This window comes from Nicotiana sylvestris, chromosome 1, assembly GCF_000393655.2.
Source record: "Nicotiana sylvestris chromosome 1, ASM39365v2, whole genome shotgun sequence".
Classification (NCBI taxonomy): Eukaryota; Viridiplantae; Streptophyta; class Magnoliopsida; order Solanales; family Solanaceae; genus Nicotiana; species Nicotiana sylvestris.
This window is the reverse complement of record NC_091057.1, coordinates 142,178,549-142,194,435: the sequence shown is the minus strand read 5'-3', so window position 1 is coordinate 142,194,435 and position 15,887 is coordinate 142,178,549. Positions and strand designations below refer to the sequence as shown.

General features: G+C 35.6%; 1 protein-coding gene across 1 annotated transcript; it reads left to right on the top strand.

The window, feature by feature from the left end:
* Positions 1–5,573: 5,573 nt before the first annotated feature.
* Positions 5,574–6,632, top strand: LOC104245092 (uncharacterized). The gene is made up of 2 exons (XM_070154286.1): positions 5,574–5,772; positions 5,857–6,632. Exons 1-2 carry the CDS (start codon positions 5,574–5,576, stop codon positions 6,630–6,632), a joined length of 975 nt encoding a protein of 324 aa, XP_070010387.1.
* Positions 6,633–15,887: the final 9,255 nt, after the last annotated feature.

Genomic DNA, 15,887 nt, shown 5'->3' with positions numbered 1-15,887 from the left:
CGAATTAGAATGTGACACGTGGAAAATTAACTTTAAAAAATCTTTTCCACAAAAAAAATCAGAAATTCTTTCCCGTCCAACCACTTCTTACCGTCATCTTCTTCGACCACACTAAACCACTTTCCATCTCCATTTTCACCCAAAATCAACGGCACCCATTTCTCCCTAACAACTCTACCTGATAAATTAAATGTTGCTAATCAACGGAACGAGTTTTGTCATTTTTATCCATTCTCAATTATTTAGCCATTGATTCAAATGGAGGCAGATCGAGGTTTTTAAGTTCATGGTGCACTACCGACTTAAACTAAATTTGGTGCTTATAAATAGTGTTAATTTTTTTTTCTTCTGGTCAACAATGTCAATTGATATGGGAACATTTAGTGTTTTATGACTTATTGTCAATTTTAAACCATTCAGATCTTACCATCAAAATTCAAAACAAAGAGGAAAAATAAAATGCTAATAACAATTTAATACGGTAAAATTTAAAAATTGTGCAAATTTTAGTGCGAAAAGAAATACAAAAAAATCAAAAAATCTTAACATATGATTAATTATACATATTTGAATTACTTCCAAAATAAACTATATGTTGTAATAAAACATTATAGACAAAAGTCCAATAATTTTATTGAAACAAAAATATTCAAGACATTATCTTTCTTGCTAGTCTCCGTTAAAGGAATCATTTTTTTGGAATTTTTTTTTATTCAAATTGATGCTCTTGAAACACTATTTTGCACATTTTACATAATGTAACGCACATGATATGTACCAGTTATTTTAATTTTTGCTATCTTTGCTATTTTCTATTTTTCTTTTCTAGTGATACAATACCTTTCTCAAAATGCTTCTCTTGCTAGAGTACATACAAATATATATTACGAGTAGTATATAAGATGTATCTTGGAGAAAGATTGGCTCTATTCATGACGGTTATCGGTTGTTCGACCAAAATTCAGTTTCACTATATAGTGCAATTAACATGATGGTGACTACTTCAGTTCAAGAAAATGGAAGCAGTACGTTTAATAAATTTGCAATCATTTCCATAAATTTATTGGAATATTATGGGAGTCCTACGAAGTTGTCTAACTTTGCTAATCGTCTGTGTGTTTCCATGTTTGTTGAGATGGAATTTTTGGTGTGTTCTCCGGAGAAAAATGGAGAAATCGACTGGACCTACCTATACTTTTATTTAGAGTATTCAAAAAATTTGTTCCAGAGACTGCTCTGTATACTCCATGACAAGTCTTCATTGAGTATGTACTGAGGATTATGAATGGTAAGTTGAAATGATAAAAGTCAGTGAACTATAGAGTTTGGCCGTTTGGTATTTACAAGACTAGGATTGTTAAAAAAAAATTCTATTTGATTTAGCTGATAAACTGCCCGATAATCGTTAATCTGATACCAATCCGCTTGTTGTCTTATTGGATGACTAGCGGATTACTACATTAATAATCCGATAATCGATAAGCCGAACCGTTAAGCATAATTATTCGCCAGATCCGTCCGATAAACATCCCTACATTTCAATGTATTACAAAAACATATGCACAAGAGATGAAACACGTGTTTTGCACGTTATACGTGATCTATCTTATATGAATTTGAACCCATATATAAATTTTTAATCTTTTTATCTTTGTATTTCTCTTTTTCGATAAATAAAATACCTCTTATGCTAGTCTCATTTAAAGGAATTATCTTTTATGAAAGCATGTCTTTCGTTCAAAATGATGGTCGTGTTTTGCATGTTGTGTACCATTCATTTTTGACTTATGATATCTTTGTTCTTCTCTATTTCTCTTTTCCTATTAATACACCATATCTCTATGTCGTATCTAATGTGTTTTGGACGCTATAATCCTTTTAAAAGAAACTCATGTTATTTTTCTCCAGTTTCCCTTTTCCGCTGATATACTGCCTCTCTCTGTAGCTTGTCTTGCTAATCTCCACTAAAGAGATCTTTTTTATTAAAGTTTTTCTTTTATTCAATATGATATGTTTGAAATACGCGTTGTGAATGCCATACATGTGAGGTATCACATGAATTTATTTTTTTCTTAAATATAATAATTATATTCATAAACGACATAAAAGCAGTGCTAGATTTTTTTCGTACAAGTGCACAAAGTATTTGTTTTGTGTTGGATCCGTGGTTATCCTGTATTTGTAAATAATAATTCTGGAAATTAGAATGTTAGCTTATAAACGTAAATTTAAATGATACAGAAATTAATTCGAGCCCACTGAATTCACAGTGTTTCCTTAAGGAATTTAATCCCCTCCTAGTACCCAAGGTTATAGATTATTTCCTCCCAGGATAGAACAAATTACACACTGGTGTAGCGGTACTTCAAACTCCAGTGTTTCAGCGAACACAAAGTTCGGCAGCAAATCACACTTATGGATGCTTTGTTTGTAGTTAAAAACAATGCAGAATAAGGAGGATAACTCAGAAGTCGAATGGAAATTCTGAGAGGAAGGAATGCAAAGTATAGCCAATGTTGAATTCTTACTGAAGAGAATATCAGATTGCAATTCGTTTTTCCAGTGTATACGCAGTGTATACAGAGTGTATATCCAGTATATGCAGAGTGTATATCCAGTATATGCAGAGTGTATATTAAGTGTATACAGAGTGTTTCGAGTGTGTTTTCCGATGTGTTCTTCTTTCTCTCCAACTTATGCTCTATTTATAGCAGTTATTTGAGAGAAATCCGCCCCCTCCATGGTGCAACAAGCACTAGGCTATCATGGAGGAAGCACTTACATGGTGGAATGTACACTTGCTTGGTGGGAGGAGCACTTGCACCATTGTGGGAGGTGCACTAGACTGCTTATTGCTTAGTTTTGCAACACAATACATGGATTGGAAAACATCCGTTACAAACACGGATTATATCACGTTAATATTCACTATTAACAAATAAATTTGGTTAAAAAAATTAATCAATCGATCGATCATTTGACCAAATCCGAATCCAAATCTCATTTCCCATTCACTCTAATTTTAAGACTATTTCTTCTTAAACAAAAAAACTCAACATTTTGAACGTTTATACATGTGAGATATCACATGTTTTTTTTTATTCAACGATAATAATTATATTCATAAACGACAATAATAGTGCAGGAACTTTCTGTACAAGTGAGCAAAATCAATGTTTGAACGTTATACATGTGAGATATCACATGAGTTTCTTTTTTTCTTAAACGGTAATAATTATATATAATCATAAACGACCTAAAAGTAGTACAAAAATTTTCTTGTATAAGAGAGCAAAACATCTAAAAGTATAGCCCATTTATAATCTTCGAGCGGCTCTATAAATTCTAATAAAGTTTTTCTGTCTCATTTGCATATTCCTTCTTGCACGTGTTTTGCACGTTATATATGTGTATCGTCTATTTTTAATTCTTGCTATCTTTATTTTTCTCTATTTCCCTTCCCATTGATGACCTCTCTATGTCGTTTCTCAGAGGCGGACCTACACTAGGCCTTGAGGGGTTACGTGAACCCGTTAATCTCGGCAAAAACCCTGTATATATATTGTATGTATAACTGTATATATTTTAGGGACCCTTTAAATATTTTTCTTGGCCCCCTTATAATTGAAATGCTGCTTGGAGCAAGGTCCGCCTATCTCAGTAGTGTTTTCCTTCGTTTTGCTACGAAGGACTGGGTTTCAAAATCCCCTTTTCACAAATATTTCTTTTTTAGTTTCTTTCACTTTTTTGGAATAATCAATTATATATTAGTACAATAGTACTATTTATTAGTCACTACTCAACAATTGACTAATTTATAATTTTTTATTTTACCTTTTCTCAATTTTATTATATTTTAATAGTTATAGATAATAGTCAATTTTATTATTTAGTTCTTCTACAAAATCCTACCCAAAAGCCCCAAAATATTAAATCCCTAAACCTTTCTTAGTTCTTCCTCGATCAAACGCAGAAGCTCCCCAGTCGGCCAGCCCCCTCCGTCAAACTCAGAAGCTCCCCTCCTTCAAACTCAGTCTTCACTCCTCAGCCATCACTCCTCACTCCAAAATAGAGAATCATTCTTCCTCAATCTCAATTCCTCTCATTACTTTGAAAAAGTAGCGGGCATCGAATCTCTGGTTAGTGCTTCTCTTACTTTGAAACTTAATTTTTATTTATAAATTGTAAGAGCATGGAGAATTGGGGATGGATTTTATATGATTTTATTTAGGTTTAAAACTTTTGGTTCAAGAATCCCCAAAATTTTGGTTTGCCACTGGTAATTAAATCAAATTTTCTCTAATGTTATAAATAAATAAATAAAAATACGCCTGCATTCTAATTATAAAGTGATGAATACGTACATCTATTAACTTCGCTGATTGTAATTGGCCTTGTTGATGATTACGGGCCTTTAAAAGTCAAAATCGCAGCCATTTTATTTTTGCTAACTTTTCAATAAATTAATCACTATCATATGATACTTAGCTCAGCTAACATCCAATTACTTATGGATGAAATCTCTGTATATTGGGTTTCTGCTTTTGCTTTGCTATGGTTTCTGCTTGAAACTTTTTGCTTTGCTTTGGTTTCTGCTTTGACCCTTTTTGAATTGATGAATTTCTATTCTTGATAGACTATTAAATTTATTGAACTCATTTTTTATACGAAGTTCTTGTTCTTGTGAATTGAGATGGACGTATTTTTCACGAAGTTTAATTCTTCTCAACCAAGTTCTAGTCTTAGAAACAATTCCTCTCATCTTATAGATGAGTTTGATGAGAAATTACTCAATCCCGACCCTAGAGAGAGAGTACTCATTCATAAATATAGTCTTAGAATACGGGATGGCGTAAGAAGACACTACATTCAAAATGGACTTTGCCAACTAGTTGATAATAAATTTCCTAAAACTTTATTCGGGAATAAAATGCGTCAATTTAGTTCGAGTTGGTTTAAATGTTCCTATTCTAGATGGTTGGAGTATAGTGTGAAGAAAGATGCTGCATTTTATTTATGTTGTTATTTATTCAAAAATGATTATGTTCATGGAAGCACGGGTGACTCTTTCACAAAAACGGGCTTTAAGGCTTGGAATAAAGCTTCGAAAAGACTTGATTTAAATGTTGGTAAAGTAAATAGCCTCCACCACAAGTGTTTCAACAAGATGCTAGACTTATCAAATCAATCCCAATCAATTCAAGTTGCTTTTGATAAGCAATCTGAGAAACAAAGAAATGAGCATCGAATTCGTGTAAATGTATCAATCGATGTTGTAAGATTTCTCTTGTATTTTGGATTGTCTTTTCGAGGTCATGATGAAAGTGATTCTTCAAAAAATAAAGGCCTTTTTCTAGGGCTTTTAGTATGGCTTGCAAAGAGGCTCCCTGAAGTAGATAGAGTCATATTGAAACATGCTCCAAAAAATGATATGATGACTTCGCCAAAAAATTCAAAAGGACATTGTGAGTGCTTGTGCACAAGAAACCGTGAAAGCTATAATCAATGATTTGGATGGGTATTATTTCGGGATATTAGTTGATGAGTCCAAAGATATTTCACACCATGAACAAATGACCCTTTCTTTGCAGTATGTTTACAAAAAAGGCCAAGTGAACAAGCCATTTATTGGTCTTGTTCGCGTTCATGATACCTCCGCAAAGTCGTTGAAGGAAGCAATACTTTCTTTGCTTATGAAACACTCATTAAGTCTATCCAAAATACGTGGACAAGGCTATGATGGAGCTAGTAATATGCAAGGAAAAATGAATGGTCTTAAAGCTTTAATTTTGTAAGAAACTCCTTCGGCACATTGCATTCGTTGTTTCGCTCATCAATTATAGTTGACGCTTGTAGCGGTTGTTAAAAAACATAAGGAGGTGGAAACTTTCTTTGCTATAGTTGCTAATGTGTTGACTGTGATTGGAGCATCCTTTAAACGTAGAGATCAACTTCGGGATCATCATGCCAAATTATTGGAGCAATTGCTAGAGAGTGGTAAAGTTCAAAGTGGGAAAGGATTAAATCAAGAGCGAGAGCTTCAAAGGCCAAGTGACACTTGTTGGGGATCATATTGTAAAACATTAGATAACTTTGTTGTTTTATTTGCATCTATCGTTCATGTGCTTGGGGTGATTGAATATGAAGGTCAAGAGGCTAATGATAGATTGCAAGCACAAGCTTTTTTGAGTAAAATCAATTCATTTGAATTTGTATTCTTGCTTCATTTGATGTTGAAGGTATTGTTGATGTCGAACGAGCTGAGTAAAGCTTTACAAAAGAAAGAGCAAGATATTGTCAATGCCATGTTATTTCTTGACCTTACAAAGGAAAGGTTGCAACAAATGAGAGATGAAGGATGGAAACCATTAATGGATGAAGTATATTTGTTTTTTTTTACTAAACATGACATTTTGGTGCCTAATATGGAAGAATTCTATATTCCTGGAAAGTCGAAGCATAGGTCTTCTAGTGTTACTTATTCATATCACTTACGTGTTGAGCTTTTTTATACAGTGATCGATTTGCAAGTTCAGGAGTTTAACCGTCGTTTTGATGTTGTTAGTGGTAACTTGCTTCTTGGTATGGCTAGCTTGAATCTGGCTAACTCGGTTGCTAATTTTGACAAATAAAGAATAATGACCTTGGACAAGTATTATCCAGATGAGTTTGGCGAATTGAAGCTTCGAGATCTTAGTCACCAACTTGACACTTTCATAGTGCACATGCAACATGGTGGCCCTAGATTCTCAGATTTGAAAGGAATTAGTGACTTGGCAAAAGCGTTGATTGAGGCAAATCTTATGGAGACATATTCACTTGTTTATTTACTTGTGAAGTTGACTCTAATTTTACCTGTCGCGACTGCAACGGTAAAAAGAGCATTCTCATCCATGAAGTACATCAAAGATGAATTGCGTAGTAGTATTGGTGATGCATTTTTAAATGATTATTTATTTTGTTACTTTGAAAAAGAAGTATTTACAAATGTAAGCAATGATGCTATTATTGATCGTTTTCAGAGTATGAAAAAGCGTCCAGTTCAAGTATAAGTGGATGATGTACTTTTGTTATATTAGTATCAATTAAAGATATTCTATAACATTGAAGTTTGTCTTTTGATGTAAATTGTGTCTTCTTTAGTTCTCATTTTTGGATAACAGTAGATATTACTATTAGTATGTCAGGAATTGTTATTAAGGCCACTACGCTTGTTTTATCTTATAAAGTTTATTCCAGTTTAGTCCATGTGTGCGCAAGGATGTGCAAGAAGTTATTTATTTTCTTGGAATGCTTATTTTTTTTTTAAAATTCGCAGATCAATTGGGGAGTCTGATGAAATCGAAGTTTGTGTTCACGGGTCAATTGGGGAGTATGATGAAATCAAAGCATAAGATCTTCTTACTTTATTTTAGTTTTTTCGCTTAGCAAGTTTATATTATATAGTGGATTGTGCTGCTTATTTACTGGTCTATCATAGAGTTTATATATTTTTTTTTATTGGCTTTGGGTAATTCACTCTAATGACAATGGTGCCCCCGTTATACTCAAATCCTGGGTCCGCCTCTGTCGTTTCTCTTGCTAGCGTCCATAAGAAAATTTATTACGAGCAGTACATCGAATGTATGATAAACATATAGTTGTCTCTATCTGAAAAAGTGTTATGAGCAATACATTAGAATGCATGTATCATATATATACTGTCTTTTATCTAAAAACGTATTTCGAGCGGTACATAGGATGTATCACACGTACATATGTACCTATTATTGTCCATCTCAATTTTTTTCTTTTTCTTAAATGGTAATAATTATATTCACAAACGACACAATATATAATAGTGCTAGGATTTTCGGTACAATTGAGCAGAAATACATATTTGACGTTTGAATGTTATATTTGTTTATAAATTGCATTCTGCGTTCCAAGGCCTTAAAAATCTCTTTTAGCATCACCTCGATTTGCGTGCATAGTCCGGGCGCGTAGCCGAAAAGCTTATATGTGAAAATCTGTAAACAATAATAAATTTTGATTAGAATATGTTGGTATAGGGGCCATATTTTGGTTCCGACGCCCGGTACAGGTCTTATATGTGATTTAAGATAATTCTGTGAAGTTTGGTAAGAAACGGAATCCATTTGGCGTGATTCGGACCTTAAATGCAAAATTTGATGTTTTAAGAAGTTTTGAAATATTTTATTAATTTTGAGGTTTAATTCGTTGTTTAAGGGGTTAATTTGGCGATTTGATCGCACGGATAAGTTCATATGATATTTTTGAGTTAGTACGTATGTTTGGTTTGGAGCCCCGAGGGCTCGGATGTATTTTGGAAGGTTTTTGAACTCATAAAAGTTGCAGGTTTTTATTGTTCAGTGCCCAGGGATTTTTCTCTTCGCATTCGCGTGGGCACACTCGCGAATGCGTAAGTCAAATCTCCCAGGTGCCAAATTTCTTCTTCGCGAACGCGAGGCTAAGGGGGGATACCCTTCGCGAACGCGACCCAGCATACGCGAACGTGATGGCTTATGAGCCTGGGCAGGGGGAGGGTATTATACCTACGCGAACGCGACCACCTGGACGCGAACGCGACCACCTGGACGCGAACGCGAAGGCTCGAGGAGTTAGTTCTCCGCGAACGCAAGCCTATTTCCGCAAACGCGAAGGTCTCTCAGGCCTAGCTCATCGCAAACGCGATGAGCCTGTCGCGAACGCATAGAGCAAATACGCCCAGATATTTTAAATTCCAAAAACACAATGTATTACGGGAATTCCACCATTTTCATAAACTTCATCTTCTCCACACCTCTTGGGCATTTTTTGAAGAGGAACTTCACCATAGCTTCATAGGTATGTAATCCTAAGCTCGTTTTCTTCCATTTTTATCAACACCCACTAGATTTCTAGGCCTAAAATATGAGACTAAGGGTAGAAAATTAGGGATTTGGGTAGAGTTAGGGCTTTTTGATTATTTGGGAATTATACCTCGTTTTCGGGTCGGATTTCAAAATAAAATATATATTCAGGCTTGTGGGTGAATGAGTGATCGGATTTTGGTCCGAACCTCGTATTTTGGCCAAGCGGGGCCGGGGTCAATTTTTGACTTTTTGGGAAGAATGATGGAAAAGCTATAATTAAGCATTGGAATTGGATTGTTTAGCGTTTATTGATGTTATTAAGTCGATTATGTCTAGATACAATTGATTTGGAGTCAAATTCAAAAGGAAAGGCGGTGTTTGAGGTTTGAGTTGGCCGTGGAAGTTCGAGGTAAGTGTTCGGTCTAACCTTAGCTTGAGGGATTAGGAGTTGTGTCCTATTTGCTTCTTGTTGAGTACGACGTATAGGCATGGTGACGAGTATCTATATGTTGGTGTCGAGCATGACCGTGAGTCTTAAATTACAATTTATTTTGTGTTCTTAAATAGTACTACGGATGCTTTAATTGATGATTCTCGATATTGAGCAAAGATTAAGTTTATTTTCATGGAAATTACTTATGATTGAGTATTGGTGTTAGTTGAGATAAGTAGAAGTTGGGTTAAGATTGGTTATAGTTGTTTCTCCCTCGCCGGGACGTATTTAATTTTACTATCGAATCCCTTGCCGGGATAGTATAGCTTATTGTTGATCCCTTGTCGGGACTCTTGATATGGTTGTTGCTAAAAGTATATAAATGTTATGTTGGATCGGGTTGCACGCCACAACAGTGATATAAATGGATCGGGTTGCACGCCGCAACAGTGTTAAATGAGAGGGATCGGGTTGCGCGCCGCAACATTGTTATTATGGTTTTGTTTTAAATTTTGAATTATTATCTCATATTTCTCTTAAGTTTCTGCTGGATTCGATATTTCCCCCGTAGCATGTACCCCTCCCATGTTAATTGTTTATTCCTGTTTATTTTCCGTCGTATATTATATACTACATAGGTTTATCTAGAGTCTGGTCCTAGCCTCGTCACTACCTCGCCGGGGTTAGGCCAGACACTTACCAACACATGGGGTCGGTTGTGCTGATACTATACTCTGCACTATGTGCAGATTTCGGAGCAGCTTTTGGACAGTAGCACTTAGGGAGCCTGCCTTCAGTCCAGCCAGAGATCCTGAGGTAGTCGTGCAGGCGTCTGCAGGCCCAACGTTCTCTTCTACTTTATTATGTACTCTGTTTTCATTAGATTTCGAGGCAGATTGTATTTCTTTCAGACTTTTGTTGTAGTAATTTTAGTCCGTCCGTGATATTGTGACACCGGATTCCGGGTAGAGATGTGTGTTTTTATTATCGTATTGGTCTTGGTTATTATATTAGATTAAGTCTTTCGCTTGATTTCATTTATCGTTAATATCTAAATGTTGGATACCTGTTAATTCAGATTGTTAAAAAGGGTTAAAAATGAAAGAGTTAAAATTTTTCTATGTTTAGTGGCTTGCTTGGCTTCTACGAGTAGGCGCCATCACGACTCCTGAGTGTGGGAAATCCGGGTCGTGACAAGTTGGTATCAGAGCTCTAGGTTACATAGGTCTCACTATTCACAGACAAGCTTGGTAGAGTCTGAGGGATTAGTATGGAGACATCTGTATTTATCCACAGAGGCTACAGAGTTAGGAAACATTCCACATTTATTCTTTCCTGTCGTGCGGATTGGTTTCTCAATGCTAATTGAAATTCTACTCTGTTCTTTCACAGATGGCGAGAACACGCGCTTCCTCATCCACTGACCAGTAGCCCGAGCCCCCAGCAACAGCTCCCAAGAGGGCGGAGGCCAAGGCCGTGCTAGAGGCCGAGGTAGGGGCAGAGCTCATCCCAGGGGAGCATCACCCGCAGCGGAGCCTCAGGTTGACTTTGATGATGAGGTTCCGGCCCTGGCAGTTCCGGTGGGCCCAGCTCAGGTCCCATAGGGGTTTATTGCTACCCCAGTACTTTAGGATGCTCTGGTCCATCTAGTGGGCCTTATGGAGAGTGTCACCTGGGCAAGTTTGCTTCCTGTAGTACCAGCCGTCTCTCAGGCTGGAGGAGGAGCCCAGACTCCTACTACTTACACCCCAGAGCAGGTAGCTCCCCAATTTCAGACTCTAGCAGTTCAGCCAGTTGGAGCAGTTTAGCTGGGTGTGGTAGCTCAGACCAGTGATGGAGCAGCTATTGTAAGCACGTGATTTTTGCCCAATATGATAATTACTCCCAAAAAATCCAAAAATAAAATGATTTTTCTTTGGTGTGCAATTTTGTGATATTTTGAATAATTATTTGTATTTGTCTGTGCATGTTTATTTGCTAAATTAATAAAAAATACAAAAATATGTCGCATTTTGCATGTAGGATTTAATTCTACAATTGTTAGTAATTAAATTTGTTTTACAAAAATTAAAAAATTACAAAAATAGGCATCGTTTGCATTTTTAGCATTTAATGTCCAAATATACAATTTTATGCTTAATTATTACTTAATTGTGCGTTAATTGTTATTGGGAGTTAATTTGCGCTTTTATAACTTAATTTAGTTCTTAATAATAGTTTAAGTATTTTTATAATTTAGTTTTAGAGAAATAAAAGAAGAAAAGAGAGCGAAAATATAAAGAAAGTCGGAATTGGGCCTCTTCTTCGATTTCAAGCCACATGCCCAAAAAATGGCCCAATCTTCCCTACGACCCAGTCCATTTCGAACTGGGTCGACCCAGTCCATAACCCAATACCCCTATTATCTTACAAACAACACAAAACAAAACAAAAAAACAAAACTCAAAAACCCTAAAACTAAGAGATCCGCCCCCCCCCCCCTCTTTCTTTCTTCTTCTTCCTCAAAGCTTCAAGCAAGCAACCATGGCAGCTACCCTTTCCCCCTATGCCTCACCTTCGCACACACGCACAACCCCTCGTCGGACCACCCAAATCGACCCCCATCCGCCATTAAAACCAAACGACCACCTTCAAACTTCGACATCCATGGTTGTCCCCCCTTGTTTCTTCGTTGTCTTCTTCACCACGTCCAGTCATGGACGACCTCAAACAGCCCCAAGCAGCCATGAACGAGCAGCCATGACGAGCAGCAATGACTCCCAGCAGCTACACCATCTTCATCGCGACCAAACAACCTGCATGCGCCACGCCGCTACTGTCGCGACTGCTTCTTCTACTCCTTCTGATCGCCGCAGCTGCTGCCCGTTTCTGCCACTGCTGCTGCGTTCCGGCCTGCTTCTGCTTCTCGCCGCGTCCAGCTCCCCGGCGTTGCTGTTTCGCGGCAGCTTCTCCTTCGTGATAACGCCGCTGCTACTGCTTCAAAGTTTTTCTTCAATGCAAGCTTCGTCTTCTTCGTTTCTTCGTCGTTGTTTTGAATCGGTTAGTTAGTTTATGTTTCAAATTTCGTCCATATCTTGTTTGATATTTTTCGGACCCAAAATCGTTAAATGATTCGATTCTTGTTTTGTTTGTTCGTCGTCGAAATAATTTCCTAGTTTGTTCATATGTTTTGTTGATTAATTTTCATATTTCAAAATGGAAGTTTAATTAGCTGTTTTCATGTTTATTTCATGTTTGTATTATTGTTTAAGTGAATATTTGTTAGTTTAATATTAGTTAGATACAAATTGAAGTTTAATTAATTGTTTCTTCAATTTGTTTCATGTATTTTATGTATTTTCCGGAAATTGTTAATATTGTTAAGTTCAAGTTTAAATTCATAATTGTTTCTTCTTAGGTTTTGTTTTGTCATTTGCCTAAAAGAATTTAGTTGTAATAAGGGAAGTATGTTGGTTTTAATCATTTGAATCCGTCGTTTTTATTTTTAGATTTAATTCATGTTCATATTATGTTTGTTTGATCTTGAATCCGAAATTTGTATAGCTTGATTTCTTGTTTACCATTTGTGATTATTTCTTGAATTGGTCTCATAATCTTGTTTATAGGAATTGTTTGTTGTAATGTTGTTAGAGTAGTTGATTTTAAGTTCAATATTATTGAATTTAGAAATCTAAATATACTTGTTTGTTGTTGTTGTTGAATCCGAAAATAGGATTGTTTGTTGCTAAAATATTGTTCAATCAAATTTTAGTTGTTCTTTGTTGTTCAATTTGTGTTCATGTGATTTGTTGTTGAAATGTTGTTGAAATCATGTTCATGTGCTTTGTTGTTGAAATGTTGAAGAAATCATGTTCATGAAATTTGTTGTTTGAACATTGTTAGAAATTAATCATATTGTCTATATTTTGGTTAAGTTTGATTAATTGATGTGTTATAGCTGATGGGTAGTTTGGTAATTTATAGTACTTTCGGGGGTAAAATAGTAATTTGCAATAGGGTCGGAGGGGTAGTTTAGGAATTGTACATTTTGTAATTGTTTATATGAAGCATGTGGGACAAAATGAATTGGGGTGGGTTGTGATATTGTTATTTAGTATAAAGGGGGGACAAAACAAAATTTAGTGGGGGGAATCTTATATTTGTTTATGTTAGGCATGGGGGACAAAATATAATGGGGTGGTGTGATATGTTTATTTAATGTAATGGGGATGAGTGGGAAGACAATGGGTTGGGTAGAGAAAAAGTATTGATTTTAATTAATTGAAAGATTTATGGGATGAGTTATATATAGGAAGTCTTGAAATCAGATTAGGGAAGACAGATAGAAAAAAAAAATACACACAGATAGACAGAAAGAATAAGAACGAGAGAGAGAAAACGAATCTGAAAACAAGAGAGAGAAAAGGGCTGAACATTTAAGAGAGAGAAAATTACGAAAAATATTTAAACTTTCAAATAAAAAAAAACAAAAAAAAAATATTCTGCTTTCTTTCATTATTTGAAATCAGAATTAATTGTTGTTTCATCAAAGCTTGAAGCTTTTGTTTTTGGGATTACTGCTCTACTGGTTTGCAAACTCTTTTCCTGGGTTGTTACTGTTGCTGGGTTGTTGCTGCTGTGCTATACTGTTATTACTGCTGCTGATTCTCATATTCATTTTTTTGCTTCCAATATCAGGTACACAACTGACACGCTGGTTATTGTAATCCGAAATATGAAGCATGAATACATATGAAGAATGAAAATTTGAAGTTTTAATTTCATTTTTCTTTGTTCCTTTTGTTGATTGTATTTAAGCTATTTCATGTATTACTAAATAATAATTGGAATAAGAAAAAAATAATAATAACATAAGTTAGTCTTTAATGAATCAGTTTGGCAAAACAGGTTAACTCACTAGTTAGGAAGGTTTCAAGATTATCAACAGTAGGTTAATCATGAATAAGTAGCTAAATTTAGCTAAGGCATGAATTTAAATTAAATTTCGTAAATTAGGCATTAAGACATGATTTGAGTTCAAGCAAGATTAGAAGAACGTTTAAGTCTAATAAACTTTCTAATAAGCTTTAGTAATTATAGCTAAATCTAGTGTCAAATGGTTGTGAATAATTAATATCAATAGTTTTTTTTATATAACAATGTTGAGTTGTATTTGATTCTTTTGGATATTAGTTGTTGAACTTTTATTTTATTTATAATTTCGAAATTAAGAATAAAATTCCTTTTTCATCAATATTTGTATTAATCAAGCAATTAGCATGTCATGTTTTCTTAATAATAATAATAAAAAAACGTAATTAATAAGGATTTTCTTTATTCATTTTAGAGACTAATTTTAAATAGCAAAATGTAGTCGCTTTAAGATTTGTCCATTTAAAATAAATGAGATGAGCCTCGCTTAATGAAATGTATAGATTTCGGGGCCCTCAATAAATGTACAGTTAATTGCTTAGAATTAGGGAGGAGCCGTTTTAGCAAATTTCACGGCCCTACCCAAAATAATGACACGCTAGTCGCTCTAGGCGCGTATTTAATAATGTTATTTCCTTAAATACGGGTGTGCATTTATGTAACCCAAATCTAAATCTCAACGGAGTCGAAATGTGTCGATAACCACGGGTGCATTGATTGCGACGTGATTTGAAATACGTTTTCACAATGTTGCAATTCTTCGTAAAATAATAACAATAAATAAAAAATAATAATAATAAAAGCGACTAAGGGATAAAATTTGCACATAAGTTTATAATACGTATTATATCAGATAATCAAGCCGAATATAACAGTTGAGCGACCGTTCTAGAACCACGGAATTCGGGAATGCCTAACACCTTCTCCCGGGTTGACAGAATTCCTTATCCGGATTTCTGGTTCGCAGACTGTAATACAGAGTCATTCTTTTCCTCGATTCGGGATTAAAATTGGTGATTTGGGACACCCTAAATTTCCCAAGTGGCGACTCTGAAGTAAATAAATAAATCCCGTTTCGACTGTCCTTTAATTGGAAAAACTCCCCTGTACCCCCGCGGGGGCGGAAAAAGGAGGTGTGACAGCTCTGGCGACTCTGCTGGGGATAACCCAGAACCACTGGTTCAGGGTTCAAGAATTCGAGCTTAAAATAACTGTTATAGTTGGCTTTATTTATTATCTGATTTTTACATGATATATGCCTAATGTGCTAAATGATGCTTTTACCGCTTTAATATTATCTGAATTGTGTATATAAAACTGCTACGAAACCCTTCTTCTTTCTGAGTCTTCTGAATTTATGGTGTACACGTGCGCGTGGCCCACCTTTCTGTTAGAAGTCATACCAAATAAGACGAAGTTGGGACAAGTAACTAGGCCGGGCAGACTTTCGTGCTCCCGGTACGTTGCCCCCACTTCGGCTCAAGCTGTCCACTTGGGTAAGCCAGGGCTAGAACAATATGCCTCAGGTTTTTCACTTAGAATAACTCAGCTTCATGCCGGATCCCTAGTAGGAACGTTTGTTTGCATCACGTGCATTTGACTTTGGAGGCTCAACACAGGGGTTGGGTCTGTCTAGGACAGGTGTACCAAAAATGAAAATGACCATCCTGATGCATCTTACTTGCTCC

Bases quoted from the DNA above. Each gene is read 5' to 3' on its own strand.
- LOC104245092 (XM_070154286.1), top strand. From the start codon at position 5,574: ATGACCCTTTCTTTGCAGTATGTTTACAAAAAAGGCCAAGTGAACAAG. The intron at 5,773-5,856 runs GTCTTAAAGCTT...TGACGCTTGTAG, and splicing joins TATGCAAGGAAAAATGAATG to CGGTTGTTAAAAAACATAAG.